The sequence below is a fragment of the Nipponia nippon genome, unplaced genomic scaffold (assembly GCF_047370975.1).
Source record: "Nipponia nippon isolate SJK-2023a ecotype South Korea unplaced genomic scaffold, ASM4737097v1 scaffold_10, whole genome shotgun sequence".
NCBI classification, from domain to species: domain Eukaryota; kingdom Metazoa; phylum Chordata; class Aves; order Pelecaniformes; family Threskiornithidae; genus Nipponia; species Nipponia nippon.
This window is the reverse complement of record NW_028262291.1, coordinates 1,062,975-1,080,665: the sequence shown is the minus strand read 5'-3', so window position 1 is coordinate 1,080,665 and position 17,691 is coordinate 1,062,975. Positions and strand designations below refer to the sequence as shown.

At 48.4% G+C, this 17,691-nt stretch overlaps 1 protein-coding gene across 1 annotated transcript in view; it reads right to left on the bottom strand.

Moving 5' to 3' along the window:
* Positions 1–17,691, bottom strand: part of CCDC9B (coiled-coil domain containing 9B) — a 51,168-nt gene that overhangs the window by 19,952 nt on the left and 13,525 nt on the right. The window contains exons 5-7 of the mRNA XM_087739985.1: positions 12,407–12,556; positions 2,989–3,063; positions 175–359 (exon numbers count right to left, since the gene is read on the bottom strand). Coding sequence (XP_087596111.1) covers positions 175–359; positions 2,989–3,063; positions 12,407–12,556 — 410 coding nt within the window. The remainder of the gene's footprint in view (positions 1–174; positions 360–2,988; positions 3,064–12,406; positions 12,557–17,691) is intronic.

The following is a 17,691-nucleotide window of genomic DNA, read 5'->3' as shown; positions in this document are numbered from 1 at the left end:
GGTCCCACTGACAGACGTGGTCAGGAGGAGAAAGAGACAGCGACGTGGATTTGGTCAGGGAGAGGCACATGACAGCATGGGATTTGATCGGCAATGAGCATCTGCACAAGATCTCGTCACTGGCTGCAGATGGCCTGCTACAAACAAACCACCCCAGGGCTGTGGAGGACCTACATGTGCTCCGACTTCTCCACATCCCAAGCCCGTCGCCACTCGCCCTTCGCGTTCTTGTGACGTGCCAGTCGTTCCAGGTCAATCTGATCTCGCTCCCTCTTCCAGCGTATGTACTCCGAGCGTTCCCGTCCAGTCATGGGGAAACTCAGGTCTCCAGGGCTCTTCTGCGCTGACTTCCCGCCATCCTAGTGGAGGCAAAAATTATTCTTGTTAATAAAAATGTCTGAAACATCTGCATTCAGTGTGCTTTGTACTGTCACCACCAAAAATGCTCAGTAATATTTGAAAACAACTTGCAGCAAGGTCAGCTCCTCTCTCTAGTGATGTGCACACAGAAGGGCTCCGCTTTACCCACAGCCTAAATAAACCGGTCCCAGGGCTGGTTGACTTTACAGAAAGGGAAACTGAGGCAGGAAGAAGTTACATGGCTTGCTTAGAGTCAGATTGTAAATCCATAGCCAAATGAGAACAAGCAACCATTCCCTCCCAGGGTTATTCAACAACGGTTATGATAATCTGTGGCAACGTATTTCTGAGAAGTTGTTCCACTTCATCCAGACTACATGATTAGTGTTACATTTTGAAGGATTAAAATTGCTTCCACCTAAACCCCTGGATTTCACCATCTGGATACATTCCTCTTGCCTTAATGAGATGGGGCTTCGCTGCTGTTTCCCTAACCTGAACTGCAATGTTTCTTTGGTTCCTGCTGCGATATCTAACCTCCTGATCTGTCAAGCGGCTGCCATAAGATGTAATTTTTCATTCTAGGCATTCAGTACCTGATTACAAACTTTTAAAGCATGCCCCTGTAATTCTGTGTGCAAATGGCCACAGAATTGATTTGCCCCATTTGTACTTGCAGTCACTTTAACTGCAGGCATAAATTAGACAGTGGCTTTCACCTGCTGTGTTCCTGCTCACCTGGAGGTTTTAAAACCAAACGTTCTCAGTTTTTCCTGGAAGAGGCACTTTGCTAAGGTTTACTTATGGCATACAGTTAGTTCCTGGAGTGCTTGCAACACCTCCGAACAGAGTTTGAGAGGTTGAAGTCTCATAGAAGATGCACCAAGCTAATGAATCCCCCCACCTGAAGACTTTGGGACACTTAAAGTTATGCCTATGAAATCCTTCACACTGAGAGGGTCGGGAAGGACAACAGCCTTCTGTGACCACCAGGCATCCACAGGAGCCCACAGTCACAGGGCTGGGGCCAACCCTGTGCCCAGGGCACATGGTACTGTGAGTGCTAAGAGCGGCGTTCTTGGAGCAAAGGAGCTCTTTGCCTTCATCGCTTTCAGCCTCTTGCTTTATCACTCCTCATGGTAGACTAGTTAGGGGCTGCCACTGTTCAAAAATTTAAAGCTTAATGAAAAGATAGTTCAGAGCTGATGGAGCATGTGAAGAGGGAGAGATGGGTAACCCAGATGTCAGGTTAATGGACATGGTGGAAACAGGAGCCAACTGGCCATGGCATGTTGTTAAGCAACACTGCTTAGCAAATAGCTTCATGCAGAGCTGAGTCCTGGGGTGCTAATTACCAGCAGATAATTCATCACTTCACACATGTGCCCTTCCACGCCAGCCACCCTCACCCTGTCCCCAAACAGGAATTAACTCTTCAGCCTTGCACTGCTGATAAAAGCAGAGCAGCGGGGAAGGAGTAACTGAAAGCCCTGTTACTAAGGAGACGCACCTGCGTGGGCCAGGGATGGGGTGGCAGTAATTGCTCCTCCATTTGTTAGCTGGCAGGAGCTGGGGGACCCAAGACTGCATTCCCAAGAAGGGAGAGATGAGATGTGCAGAAAGGCAAGGCACACCGGGGCAAAGCAAGGGCAAGCACTGGTCCCTGGGTGGGGGCACAGGCCTGGAGATGCTCCCCACAGCTTCCAGCCCCACAGCACGGTAAGGCACAGTGGGTCCTGCCACGATGGATCCTGATGTGCCCACAGAGGAGAAGCATGCAAGAGCAGGGTTTGACCTCGAGAGCTGGAGGATAAGGGAAGCACTCTGCACCATTACCTTGACCCTTAGCAAAGGGGAAGCCAAAAGCGAAGGGAAGACCGGAGCTGGTGCCCATGTTCTCCTGTGGGTAGATGCGGAGATGGCTGTGGGGCCCACAGAGCAGGGGAAGCCGGTCCCTGACCAGGGGCTCACCTCAGTTGCAGCATAGCTGTGGTTAGCTAGACCATGAAGCTATCGTGCTCCCCTTTTCTAGTCTGGGGGGCTCAGCTGGAATTAATGTTTAAGAGCCCATCTGTGTCCTCCTAATGAATCACATTGAGGTGGGGCTATTCAATTTGTGCTCCATTAATTAAGAGCATCTGCAGGCTCGGGGGAGCCAGCATGTCCTTCAGGGTTTGCATTAAACAGTCAGTGGGAAGGCCCGTGCTTTAATTTACCTCCATCCTACTCAGCTTCTGCTGAAGTGAGGAGCTGTAGATAATACGGCCTGAGCCTTTCAACCCACAAGCAAATGGTTTTGGGAGAGAAACCAGCTAGGGCTGTGCTGCCAGATGGCTGAGCACGTTACCCTTCGTAACATCCCTGCTGCTGTGCTGGGGACTTCAGCAGCCCTGACAAGGTGTGAAGGGCAGGTCCCCTGTCACCCCTTTCCAGTGCTGCTTTGCTTCAGGTGTGTTAGCTGCTCAGCAAAGCTTTGGATGATGAGAGGGATGAACAGCGGGGACCACATCAGAGCACATTGCTGCTTCCTTCAGGACTGAGGCAATGCTTACTGACAGGGAGGCACATCCTACTGGGTTCCTCTTCCAAGACGAGAGTCCCCCCAGAGAGACACAGGGCCAAACTCACCTTCCGGCCGTGCTCGCTTTCTGTGCCTCTGTCACTGTCTGATCTCCTCTTCTCTGCTGTTCTCCTCTCCTCTGCCTGCAAGAACACAGACACAGGAATTATTTCAAGGATTAAGCAAGGACTCCTGGCAGGGGATTCAGTGCCTGACCCTGTGCCCACCAGGACATGGAAGAACTGCCCAGAAAAGGTCAGCAAAAGAGGAAAGATTGGTTTCTGGGGCCCTGAATCAAATGTATATGGAAAAAAAGAAGTCAGAAAGTAAGGGATGTATGAGAAAAGCAAGAAAAAGGGATGCGTTCCCACAGATCCCTCCTCCTCCCAAGCTAGAGGCAGAGAGGTGTCCTGTATGGTCCCATTTCTTTCCGAGGCAGACCAAGTTTCAGGTACTTTTTCAGATTTGGGCCAAAGACCCAGCTTACGATTCAATTGTATGAGAGCTGGGAGCCCATCTAAGATGCAGCTAAAAGCCAGCATGGTAAAGCTGGGAGTGATTTTTGTCCCTGTCAAACACGGTGCCCTTCTACTGGGGTCCATCCCTGCTTCCACGGGGTTTAGCCATGCTGCCACCAGAGCGGCAAGCTCTGCTCTAGTGTTGATATCCCCCTGCCTGGCAGGAGGTGAAAATTAGCCCCTCCATCTTAATGAACTACAGACGCCAAACATGAGGCATGCCACGGGCCAGGCAGTTCTCTGCCCCTACGTCGGCCTGATAATACAGACACAGACATGTCAGAGGCCAGGCTGTGATCACGGTGGGTCTTAGCAAAATAGAAAAATAAATACCTTTTAAGAAAGGCTTTCTGCCCTGGTTAGATAGTATTGCTGGGGTGCCACTGGGAGGGCTGCTCGCCGTTGCATGTGCCGGACAGATGAGGGCAGGGTACCAGCCTGCCCCCCACGCTGCTGAGCCCCTCAGGGCAGGGGGTTGGTGCTCGCTCGGGGCTCTGCCCTGGGGTGGCCGCACGCCTCCGCGAGCGGCTCCCACTCCCACCCGGGCGCTGCCATAGCACGTGATTTGCAGCACAGCGGCTGCCAAGTGCCACAGCATTTGTCATGGCTGCCTCCCCCCGTTTTGTTACCGTACATGGCAGCCCTGGGGCTGCCTCGCACATATGAAATGCTGCCATGAGTGGAGAGGCTGCAGCCCAGCGGTCCCCCTCGCGCCCAGAGGAGCTGAGGCATCCCCAAATTCCCCTCCCTGCTGAACCGCGACAGGGCCGGGGAGTGTGTGGGGCCGAGATTATCGTGCTGCTGTTTCGCATTGCCAAGCAAAACTGAAACACAAAGAGAAAAGGAGCAGCACAAACTGCCGGGTCAGCCGTTCGAGAAAGCATCAGTGCGGTGAGGTCCAACCCATGCTGGAAACAGGACTTTTATTCCAGTCATTTGCCAGTCCCAGTTTTAGCCCAGCATTACGGGGTGGGATGCGGGAAACTTGGGATACCAGTCTCAATACCTGCTGGCTCTGCCCAGCCTCCTAAGGCAACGCAGCCCCGCTGTTCCCGCATACCCGGTGGGATCGTGCAGGGAGCGAGCTGGGGGCAGTCTTTTTGGGGATTGTCCACATGTGCTAAATCTGAGGCAGGTGGGAAGTGTGAGCACATAGCCAGCGCTCATGGACATTGCACTCAGTGCATGACAGCTTCACTGGTCTGACTGGTGTGAAGCTGGTGTAGCTCCTGTACAGGTGGAAGCTTGTGTAAACAGATTCTTGGAAATAATGAGGAAGATGTTAGCTATATTGTCCTAGGATTTCTCAGCAAAGATTTGGGAAAAAATGCAGAGTGGCCTGTGCTCAGAGAAGCCACCCCTCACCATATCCTGACCTGTTGTGAAACGGGCCACGACATGGTGAAAGATGTTACTGGGTGTTTATGTCAAAAGGTTGCTGCGAAAACTTATGTAACCAAAAATGCTCCCTCCAGGCTCAAAGTCAACTGCTGGTCCAGCCCCATTTGAAGAACCTAGCAGCCAGGCATCTAACGAGCCTCTGCAGCCCCAAACCGAGACCTTGCATTTATAGAGAGACTGAAAGAGCAGAAACCTGGGAACTTTTGGTTATTCGAGGAGGCCAGCTGGGGAGCAAGGTGCAGATGGATGTTTAGCCTTTAAAGCAGCTGTAAAAGAAAGTCACCATTTTAGAAGGAGTACAAGGGAGCCAGCTGCTGCAGAAGAGCTGGACCCCCTCTGCCCCTGGGGGAAACCTTGTGTGGGAGGAGAGACGGGAGAGAAGGAGCACTGATTGCCTTGGAAAAGCCAAAGACAGCTCATAATTGATGGGGAAACTGAGGCAGGGAGCTGCATGGGTGTGCTTATTGTTTCATCTGAGTCTGCATATTTCTCATGCAAGCTCATGCAAAGAATGATTCGGTTTGGACCCTTTACAATGCCTGATTGTGTCCCAGAAGACGGGAACCGGAAAGCCAGAGCATCCGCACAGCTGGAGCACTGAGCCAGGGTGTGCGTAAGCTGGCGGGGAGCAGTGCGCCTCTGCCTGTCTGCAGCCCGGCGCAGCTTGACTTCAGCCCTGCCTCTGCCAAGCGAAGACCGAGCCTGCGCCCAGGAACTGTGCTGGGACGGCCTGGCTGAGGGACCGGGCTGCAGCTCGCGAGACGCGGGAGAAGACGCAGCTCCGGTGTGGCTGGCCAGCACCGGAGACCTGCAACCCGGAGGCTGTCCCGTTTTGGGCACCAGCTCTTCAGTGCACACCACAGATTGCTCTGCCACAGGGACACCGTACAACTCTCCATCCTTTAACACCCCTCGCTCAAAGCCAAGCTGCCTTTTTCCTTAGTCTGCTTCTATTTTTGCTTCTCAAAGGGCACTGTGGAAAACAGAGAGGACCAAACCAAAAAAATCTGGTTCTCTTCTACCAGGAAAGCAGGTCTGAACCGTGCAGTTAAGAAAACATGGTTAACTTTGCTTTTGCACTGGCTCAAGAGCAGATTTTCGCATTTGCTCCGTGCTGCCCCAGAGCTGCTGTTAGTCTGTTATGACACACCCAGGCCATGGGGAAGCAAAACATGTTTTTCTCCTCCTTCCTCCTCTCCGCCCCCAAAATTATGAAATATGACAATGACATTATCATCTCATAGTTTAACTGTTCCCGCACAGCAGGGGAAGAGATGTGAAGAGGGAACAAAAACCTGAAGTAGACAGAGAAGATTATGTTTGTTTATCCTGAAATTTATGCAAGGATTTCTCTATTTCTCAGACACAGAATGGTCCGGGGCGCGGAGCAGCAGAGCCTCCTCCTAACCAGGATATGGCCCTGGGATCCCAAATGCTTTCTGACTCTGCGTTTGTCTGACCTCCCAACGTACATATACCCAGCTAATGTTAACGTGCCAGGGTGCCAGTGCCGATGCCATTACCCAGCCCTGTTAAGCATTGTTTTGTACTAACAGTTCTCCATACCAAAAGCTTTGACAGGCTTTGATGTCTCTGGCCTCTTCATTGTCTTCTTATTTTAAAAATAAGTACCAACAGATGTGTTAAATTAACCTTTCGGTACCCACTTCTCCAGACATGTGTCGGCACCAGAACTGGCATTTCTTTGCAGGAGCAGATTTTTGTAAGAGCTTAGAGCTGGTTTTCCAGTGCTCAAATCCCCCACTGGGCAGGATTTTTGAAACTAGTACATGACAGGATATTTTTTTCTAACTCTTTTGAAAAATCTGCCTACTAATTATGCTGCCTGAAGGGAGCTAAAGAGTTTTCAGCTACCCTTTCTGCCTATCTTCCCCTCCCATCCGCAATGTAAAAGCAAGTGTTTTTCCTGCCACAGGTTTGGTTCCTCTCCCATGCAAGCATGGGAGTCAGACTCATCGGCGTAAGGCAGATGCAGCGGAAAGCAGCTTTTGTCTCTCTTGATTACAAACAGTCATTTCTGATACACCATCCTGGGAAACTCTGTTAATAAAAGGACAATTTAAAAGCCCTGAAGCCCTATCAACTGTCCATTTAAAAGATTATTTGTAACCTGCTAATTAACCATTGTGCTCCACTGGTCCTGGGCTGCCAGCTTGCAGCTCTAATGTATTAATGATCCTGAAACACTGCCAGAGCATGCAGTGGCTTTTTAGGAAAACTGGTGCCAAATGTTGGGCATTATCCCCGGCCCTGCTTACAGATTTAGGGGCAGCCAAGCAGAGGTGGGGAGAAAGGTCCCAGATGTGGCACCTCCAAGCCAGCAGCAGCACTGGAGGCTGTGAAGTTGCATCAGTAGAGCGATGTGCTCAGGCTAATTCGTTCTGCAAGGAGACAGGATAATTTGGTCCCCCCAGCCCTCTGGGCTAACAGTCTTTCACTGGGTAGAAAAACCCAGGCTCCAAGATGGCAGGGTAATACAAGGCACTGGGGCTGGTTTGGAAAAGAAAATCATGAGAACAGCTTGGTTTTTTCTTGCATTTCCTCTTTGGCAGCTTCTGCCACAGCTGTGTGCTGCCAGCTGCGATGTGGTCGGGGACTGACAATGTGGTGCTAGCTAGAAGCACCGAGGGCAGCAAGAATGGGAGTCTTTTTTTTTTCTTTTTATTGAATTTCATCATGAATAAAAATAGAGAAAAATGTGGGACAACGAGGATGCCCATCAAATGTTTTAATAGGGTAAATTTGGCAAGTGCAGAGAGGAGGAGGCAAATTTGACAGTGGCCAGGCTACGGGATGTTACTGAAGGGGGAGAGATGGATGTGATCCTCTCTCCTAGGCACCACATGCCTCTGTGGGAGGGGGGACACAAATAACCCAGAATGATCAGGGAACCAGCTGGGGCATGAGGTGAAAAACCCCAAAGGACGGACCGTGCTGGGGTCATAAGGAAGGCTGAAAGCTAATGCTCGAACTGGGGGTCTCACACACAGCTACTCAGATGACAACACTCATACCCCATCAGGCTCTCCCAGTAGCTGATCAATTTGGGGATTAAAATGAAGTTTCTCTTTTGGATTAACAACTAATTAAAGGTTAGAAAACAAAAAGTGGCAAGAAAATGCCAGTTTCCATGGTAGAGGATTAGCAGGGGTGTGCCACTGGAACATGCGCTGCTCAACATGCTCATAAATGGTCTGGAAAAGGAGCTGAATAGAGAGATGACAGTTTGCTGATCATACTAAATCATCCAGGGCAAAGAATGTAATTTGCCCGGAAAGAGCTGCAAAAGATCTCTTGACATTGAATGCCTGCATCATAAAATTATGGATGAAATTTAATATCAATAATACAAAATAACTCACATGGAGAAAAATGCCCCTTCTTATATATACACACAGAGTAAGGAAGCCTGAACTATGATTAGCACTCAGGAATGAAATTTTTGATGTTATTGTGACTAGTTCTCTGAAAATGTTAGCTCAATTATTTAGAAAAAAAGCACAGAAAACACAAAGTTGTTAGGAGAAGAATAGAGAACAAGCCAGAAATATTGTTATGTCACTGAATGCATCCACAAGAGCCCGCAGCTTGAATGCCATGTACAGTTCTGGTCCTCTTGAACGAAAAGAATACAGTAAAAATAACAAAGGCACAAACGAGGGCAATGAGAGTGATGAAAAATATAGAACTACTTCCTCACCAGACATGTCTAAATAGGGTCAGTCTCTGAAGCCTGCAGAAGAGATGTCTGAAAGGAGATGTGAAATGGGTCAATACAATCGTTTGTGCTTTGGGAAAGTGAACAGGGGATGATCTATGCACTGCTTCCCGTGACGCAGAAACATCAAATGGAGCTATCAGGTAACAAATTTGAAGAAAAAGAAGGGATGCACGTTTCAACACAGCACGTCACTTAACATTGCAGCTACTGGCTGGAGATGTGGGGATAAAGTTTAGATGGACTCAAAAAAAAAAAAAGATTGGAATTCAGGTAAGAAAAAGCCTGTCAAAGAGAAAGATGCTGCTCTTGACAGAGGAGGCCCCTCACTTGGGGTCTGGCGAGTATAGGAGGGGAGGGATGACTGCAGGCTTCCCTGGTCTTCTGCTCTCTCCCTGACGCTGTGCTGCTGGCTGCTGCTGCGAACGCTTAGTGTTAGTGCAAACACTGCTGCTCTAACGCTCCTGTTAGTGCATAGCCTGCACTGGGCAGGTCCCAGCTCTTCCGCAGTGCTGGGCTTTGGGTTGCAGAGCCCCCAGGGCTGCTCTCCCTGTTTACCGGCTGGTTCCCTGTTTACCAGTTTTCCTGAAGTGATGCAGTGCTGAGCCACACAGCATCGCTCACGTGCTTACCGTCCCCATAGCCAGGAATGCAGAGGCACGCTATGACCCTGTTTACGTGGCGGGAACTGAAGCCCAGGGCTGCCAGGGCTTGTGGATGCTCTGATCCCGCCAGTGCTGGTGGGATTCGCCTTCCGCTTCCAAAATGAATTGCTGTATTCAACATTCCTGTGACACACACTGAGTTCTGCAGGCTAAAATTATTTAATAGGGGTTTTATACATTTTGGTATTACTAACTCCGATCTGCTCTCTGCACTGCAGTCTTGCAGTGCCTCCTGGAGAAACACATTGCTCTGAGGCACAGCATGTGAGACAGACTCGCCTGGTTTCAATTTTTCAAGCACTATCACTATCAGAAAAAAGAAGTACTTGTTTAAAACACTAATCCTTAACGCAGCTTAGGAACAGCTGAAGTGACAGGGTGGGCCAGACCAAATCTTCCTTGACTCAACCAGCCCAAGCTGGCATGATGTGTGAGATGCCAGCGCGACCTGTCACGTCAGCCCCATCTGCTTCTGTCACTGATCCTGGGAAAAGGTTGACCAAGTGCGGATGGAAGAAAGTAGCTTGCAGAAATGACCGTGAAATCCAACCATTTCACTCTCTTACAGCCACATCCTTTTGTCACGTTGTAAGGTGCCCACGTGCTGAAGGCTGGTTTTTGTCCTGGCTGTTGTAGCTGTTGTCTGAAGTTACACAATTAAAATGGCAATATGAAGATATCTTCATTAACTGGGAACGGAACAGGGCCTGATGAGTCTAGGGAAATCACCGGGAACAAGGAAATCTCCTGAGCTCAGCTGGACTTGAAACATATCCAGCTGGTAACAGGTATTGGGAGGTGTGCTCCGTGGCAACCCCCGTGCTTGCTCCCTGCCGCCTGTGCAGGCTGGGAGAGCACGTGGTCCCAGCAGGCACCCTGCCTTCCAGGGAGCAGCAAGCCCCCCCCTCTGCTCTCTGTGAGCCTCCAAGAGGCTGGCGGAGGTGTGCTTCTACGCTCAGTAACAGAAAGCAGGGGACAATTTGTCTGTGCCAGCAAGAAGCATGATGCTATCGCTAAATGGGTCTTGCCAGCGACATTAGTCCAAGCCTGCTGTTGAGCCAGGCTATCTGTCCAGCCAGAAGACCAGGTGGCCAACCAAAACTAATCTTTCTTTTCAGTCTTAAATAAGGCTGAGGGCATACACTGCTCCTTGGTAGTGTTGTTTGATAGCTAGAGTTCTATGCAGCCTCTGGGGCTTTCCTGTGCTCCTGACAGAGACCCTTCTCTTGTTCAGCCAAGGCGTGAAGGCACCAAATGGCTCTGCACAATCCTTCTCCCTGCAGACGTCAGCACCAGCGGGCTCTCGTCCAGCACCTAGCAGGCCTCTCGCGCAGCCCGCTGCTGCTAGAAGAGTGCCTGAGCTTCAGTCCGACCCTCTGCCAACTGAGCGACTGGGTTTGGATTAAGGGAAAAAAAAAGGGAAGACTTTAAATGAACTTTGGTATCTGAGGAGGAGCAGCATAGAGCTGTTTGCATTCCTGGAGATTATCAGGATTACCTTCTAGCCGAAGCTGTGTGAAGGAGACCACTGTGGCTACGTACAATTGAGGAAAGGAGGGCTGACAGAGTTATGTGAGCTCCTTGCACTGCTATATGGAGGTAATTGTGTTCATTGAGAATGAATTTAAATGAATGAGCTTAAATGAATGGCAGCACAGTGGGAGTTGAAAGTAGCAGGAGCAAGACCTGAGACACCAGCCTCTGCTGAATCGCCAGAATCAAATCTGACAGGCATTAGGGACTTCACACCCTCTTTGCCAGCCTAGGATTCAAAGCATCAGATCTTCGGTGGTTCATGTAAAAAGGTGTAGGCAGGTGTGGCTTTAAGCTAGCCCAGCTGCAGGCCTGCTCTCATACGCACTCTGAATCTAACTGCTTTGGGGCCAATATGAGCAAGGCACCGCCAAAGCCACATACATGGACCCTCAGCCTTAAATTTCATGTTTCATAATAAAAGCATATGAGATATTATGGTTTCCAGGGCTGTCCATGCACTTAAAACAGGGCAGAGGATCTGAAGCCGAAATCTAGGCACTCCTCCTGCTGCTCTTTCCCAGCACAGTCCCAGCCTTGATGACCTCAGAGAGGAGTATTTAAACAAGCCCAGCAAGAGCAGAAGCGGGGAGACTTGTCCTGCACATCACAGAATTACACTTGACAGCCTCAAGGACAGCTACAGCACAGGCATGGTCAGGTCACTCTTGTCCTACCATCACATCTAGGTGTGTCCATGATGTCTAGCCTGAAACAGGCGACAGCTGCCACGTGAACCTCTGGGGAACGGACAGTTACTGGTGGCTCAATCAGGCAGCCTATAGGAGGTTTCTGGCATTCAAAAAACTGCTTGGTAGCCATGAGAAAGGAGCACATGGGCTTTCAGAGCCTAAGGTAAACTCTGGGGAGGAGGAGAAGCTGAAGATTAACGTGGGCAGTTAGCAGATGGTTGGCTGCTGTCCCAGAGAGGGTGCTGCATAGGTCTCCCAGCGTTCCTGGGTGTGTTTGGCAGCTACACTAAGTGTTGTTTTCCTTCATAGTCTTTGCTGACCCTGTTTGCTGCAGGAATTCTTACTTATCTGTGCAAACTCTCAAATAGGAAAATATCACATGCCTCCATGTGTGTAAAGAGGAAGGTATTTGCAAAGAAGTATTTGAAATATGTTTCAGATTAACAAAGTTCAGCCAGCTCACCCAGTAGGTTATGGTCAGGCACAGCAGGACTTAGGTTTAGAGGCAGATATTGCCCAGCTCTGTTAACTTTTGAGTCATTCAGTGAGTCAAGAGGACAGCGCTCCTGACTCAGTCTGCTGTATGGCCCCAAAAAGAAGTTGGTGAGAGACAGGAGGTGAGATTCATGCCCCATATCTGGCAGTGCTTTCATCAATCCTCCCAAAAAAGCACCTGATATGGACCCAGTGTGTTTAAGAGCCTGCTAGCTCAGCTAGGATCACAGAGAAGGGAAAGGACTGTAGCCTTTCCTCTTTCACAGTGATGGAAGCCAGAGAGTTCTATGGTGATAGGCTCCACACTATTAATATCTAGTCTCCCCCAATGTCCTGTTGCTGGGCTAGCTCCTAATCTGTCTCCATGGCCCTTCCCACGCCAGCACAACGAGTGGATGCCACTGATACGCTGCAGTACAGCCATTCACAGTGCACTTACTTACTTTTTCCTTGTTATCCATGGTGATGGCAATCTGCATCCTTCTCCCCCGGCGGAAAGCCACCAAATGGTCTGTCTCTTCTTCACTCAGGTCTGGCACTCTGCCTGGGCCAGGGAAGCACTCGGTGCGTTTCTCACTAACGATCCGCTTGCCCTGGAAAGAACAGGATGAGTTAACGACACCTTCATTAGCCCTGGGCAGTGCCCTTCCTAGGAGAGTGGCCATCCCCAAACTGCAAAGGATTTTGGCCTGGCAGAACAGAAACATGAGCCAGATAGTCAGTCATCTTGGTTTATAAAGCTGCCACCCTGCTTTAAGGGATATGTAACATTACATAGGCGTGTTTAACTGAGCACAACTTAGGTAGGGTGAGATTCACCCTGTTCAGATCCTTTGCAGCATGAACACTGATTGACGTTTTTATTTTAGACAGATGAACCATCTTGCATTTGTGTCTTTGAAACAAACGGGAAGCTGTCCTCTCACCAAACAACATGTCCCGATAAAATGTGAGGCTACATTGGAGCAGAAGCCTAGAGAGTGAAAGAGAAGGGAAGCAGTGGTGTTCTCTCCAAACCTGCCCACAAAGCAGTTACTGCCCTGAAGCGTATTAACACCTGATAATTTATCATCTTCATACTCATTGTGCGTTCATATTTCTGAAATGATTTATTCAGCAGTGGAATAGTTTAGAAAACTGATATATAAACTCCCTGAACAAGGGCAGTTTACCCCTTTCAGATATTATTTCCAGCTGCCTGTATCAGTTCATGACTTCACTGCACGGATTTACATCTGGTTCTTATTTTGTTAATTATCTTTGTTGCTGGCTGAGCTCCTGCCAGTGCCCTCAGCCATCGCTTCCACAAAATGAGCACATCTTTTGTACAGAAATACATACTTTCTCTCATTTAAAAGTATCATCTTTCAGTTCCATCATGTGCCTTTTTATTTTTGCCTTACAAGGAAATGACAGACTTAGTAAGTCATCTCCATCTTTATCTCTGATCTTTTTCTTTTCTCTTCATCTCTATGATTTCTCTGCTCGAATTTACCAGGGATGAACAAACCTCAGAAGCTTCCCTCTCTAAAGGATGGCATATTTTCCTCTGTTTTTCTCCTTAGATGTCCACACATACTAGAGTCTTGATTTCAAAGGAGCTCAAAATCTCCAAGTAAACTTCCGTGAAACTTGGGAACTCTTTGTTGCTACGAACTTGGTTTCAAAAACAAACAGCACACACTGACCTCTGATTTGTATGGAAGTCTTGCAAGCATCAGTGCATTTGCCATGACATATGATATCAAGATGTCTCGCATTAGCCTCGTCTTCACTTGGCTCTGACAGAAGTGCAGATGTTAGCACGGAGGGAGCCTTGCTGTAGACAGCCTCCATCAGCAAGAAGTTTTTTATTGCTTGTCCAGTCATCGAGCTTCCTAACACATGATAAATGTTTTAGGAGGTACTGGAGTATTTCCAGCATCAGACCTTCAGTCTCTTGTTTATTCTTCTTTCACATCTGTGTAATTTTGCCGTCTCAGCAGAGACAGTTCTTGAGTTAGTCTGATGCAGGTGAGAGGAGGAGCGGGTCCCTGCGCTGCCGTTGGTTCTGTCTGCCAGAGCTGTGTGGACACGGTGGGAACCTTTTTATACATTCCCTTGAGTAGGTACAGCTCTGCTTTTAGGTTTCAGCTGTAGCTCCTAACAAGTTTTGCTGCCCTTAGTAGGACCCTTGCTATTTCTGCTTTTCTTGAAATAAGTGAAGCCACATGTTGCGTTCAAAGCAAAGATCTGCTGCCAATCTGTTCAGTGCCATTCTAGCACTTTCTGTGTTGTTCTCTGTGTTTGTGTCAATGCAGCCTCCTACTTTGACTGCTGCCGAGGACCAACATCTGTGAGCCATCCCTAGGGATGTCAAGATCTTTTTCCTGAGAGTGTAAAATCTGATAGTCGAGAGAATAGGCAATCATTTAAATACGGAGTACAACTGTCTTGGCATCTGCCACAGCCAGACATTTAGGTGTACTTTTACCTGCAGCCAGGATATATGTCCTGGAAAAGTCCCCACACCTATAAACTCTGGGATGTTTTAAAGGTTTTAGAATATGTATCTGTCTTGAGAAGGATATGATTTTATCAGAGATGGGGCAGAGCCAGAAAATTCAAACCAGAATCTGAACTGCTCTGAAATCCTAGCTTTACTCCCCCTCCACGAACAGGGCATGCTATGCTGTCCTTAATTACACATCCCATTGCAGTCACAACACTACAAGTGATTGCATTTCTGCAGCTCAGTAAGTGACTGCCTGATAACTAAAGTCAGAACTGGTTGAAGATGTGAAGGTCAATGGCAGCTTTGGCAGCAGGGACCAGAAGACAGCGGATTTTAGGAGCCTGAGAGCAGTAAGGAAGGCAAGCAGCAGACTAGAGACCATGGGCTTCAGGAGAGCAGATGTTGAATTGTTCAGGGAACTAACTGGTAGGCGGGATCCTGCAGGAAGCTGTCTTGAAGGGGAAAGGAGCCCAGGAGACCTGACTGATTGATTTTCATGCACAAGGCACAAGAAGAGAAGTCAGGACTTCCTCTTGTACAAGAAAATGAGCAGGTGTGGAAAGAGCCCAGCTTGGCCGAGCAGGGAGCTCCTGGTTGAACTTAAATGCAAAAAGGGAGTGTGTGGGAGGTGGAAAGGGACAGGCTCTCCAGGAAGATTACAGGAGCAGGACCTGGGCATGCAGGGATGGAGCTAGGAAAGCCAAAGCTCACCTGGAGTTGTAACAAGTGAGAGATGTGAAGGTCATCAAGAAGGACTTCTATACATACATTATCAGCAGAGAAAGTTGAAGCAAGCTGTTGGCCTGCTGCCGAATGGGGTGGGCAACTTAGTGGCAGAGGGCATGGAAAAGACCGGTTACTCTATACCTTCTTTGCCTTGCTCTTTTACTGGCAAGGTCTGCTCTCCACCTCCCAAGTCCCTAACCTAGTGGCAGTGTCAGAGAGGTGCTTCACTCCCTCAGCTTCCTGGAAGATTCGGTTATAGGCTGCTTAAATAAAGTAAGAAGGTGGGACTAGGTGGGCTGCATCCAAGAGTGCTGAGGGTGTAGGCTGATATCGCTGTGAGGCTGCTTTCTACTGCTTAGCATCTTCTTCAGTCACCTGGATAACAGGACAGACTACACCTTCATCAAGTTCATGGGTGACACCAAGCTGATATGCTGGAGGGCAGTGCTGTCATTCAGAGGGATCCTGACAAGGTGGAGGAGGGCCAACTAAAACAAATGACAAGTCCTGCACCTGGGACAAAAGAACCCCGAAGAATCCCATGCATCATTGCGGGCAGGGGCCCCGCTGGCTGGGAGCAGCTCTGCAGAAGTACTTTGGGAGCCTGGTGGGCAACAACTTGACCATAAGTGAACAGTGAGGAAGGCTGGTTGCTCACTTGGTTCCATTAGCACGAGGACAGCCATCAGGTTGAGGGAAGTGATTATTTCCCTCTGTTTGGGCCATATTTGAAGCATTGTGTCCAGTTTCCCTTCGCTGCAAGATGAGAGAGGTATAGAGAAATTGGAAAGAGTCTAGTGGAGGATCACCAAGACGGTTACAGGGCTGGAGCATAGGATGCACACAGCAAGGCTGCATTTGTTAAGTCTGGAGAGAGAAGAGAAGGCAAAGAGGGGACCTAATTGCAGTATTCCTCCATCTGAGAAGGTGTTATGAAGAGAACAGAGCCCGACCCCTCTTGGAGGTACACAGTGAAAGGGCAAGAGGCAACAGACACAACCTGCCACAAGGCAAAGTACAACTGGAATTAAGGGAAAAAAGTCACAATGGTCGTAGTCAAACACTTGAGGTGCCTGAAAAGGCTGTGAAATCTCCAGCACTGGAGATTTTTAGAGCTTGCTTAGACTGAGCCCTGAGCATCGTGAGGTAACTTTGAAGATAGCTTTTTAGCAGGGGATCAGACTAGGCAACCTCCAGAGGTCCCATCCCACCTCAGCTATTTTATGATTCTATTATTGTGCCCAAGTCTGTAGCCGGCTTCAACTGTGAAGTAAAACTTATTTAGGTTTTATACCTGTAGATGTGTGTATATGCACACGTGCACGTGTGCAGATGTACGCAAGTAACGGATTTAATATGCAAGTACGAATTTAGTCATTTTGCCTGTTTTCTGCAACCCTAGCTTTCATATGGCTAGAACTAGGCAGTACAGACCAGAATTCAGGATCAGTCAGGCACGAAGCTCACAAGCACTTAGGTCTCGGCTTTTAAGTGGCACCTCCTTCTGAATGACTGAATCACATCATGTCCCAAGGTAATGTATTTCCATTGCCAGAACTATTAGTCAATAAAAACACAAGATGTTTTCCAATGAAAAGAATATTTCAAATCCTGTTTATGTTCTACGATTCATATATTTTATTCCTAAATTTCACTGAAACGGGAGACTGGAATTAGAATGGCCAGCACAGGATTCCTGCCTGCAGCTGAAGAAACCGATGTGGTTTTTCTTTATGTCAGTGCAAATCAGTATTAATGGACATGGGTGGAAGAAAAATTAACCTTGTGAATAGACTATCTTGGTCTTGTATTTCAGACCACAGAGCTGGGCTGCATAATTTGAAGCTGCAAATCTCTCCTGCCATCCCCTCTGTGTTCATGGGGCAATGTCTTTGGCCACAAGAGTACCCTCTGCTCTCATTCATGTTGGCAGTTATGCTGAGATGATCTAGTAGCTCAGAAATACAGTATTAACATGGTCATTTTAGGAAGTTACTGTGTATTGGCACTAACAGGTCATGCCAGTGCTCTTACCTTGTGATAAACACAGGAAAATGCAGTTTTATTTAACTCTTCCATTAAAGACTGCATAAATGGACACCTCTTATATGGTAGCTTGCAAAGTTATGCTAACTGAATCATGTGTCTTCCAGATATAAGCACAAACACTACCTATTGCAATGAAAAGGTAGTAAAAACCAAAATCTTGTCAGCCGCTCTGAAAACCTGAGCCTTCCTATTTAAACTTTCTCCCACAGCTAGAAAGGATGAAATGGTAAGTGTCATCGTGTGTGCTTCAGAATTCCGCTTTATAAGGAAAACTAAACTCTTTTTTATGCCTGGAGACGTGGAAGAAAAGCGCTTAGCAGTTTTTTGAGGCCCCCTACACATCATGGGTCTGCAACTTAACCCCAGAAATGTCAGTGGAGTCACAACAGGGACAAATACAGCCTCCCTGTTTTGGAATTGGTGTATACAAGACTGCACCTCTCTTCTTTCTCTCCCCAC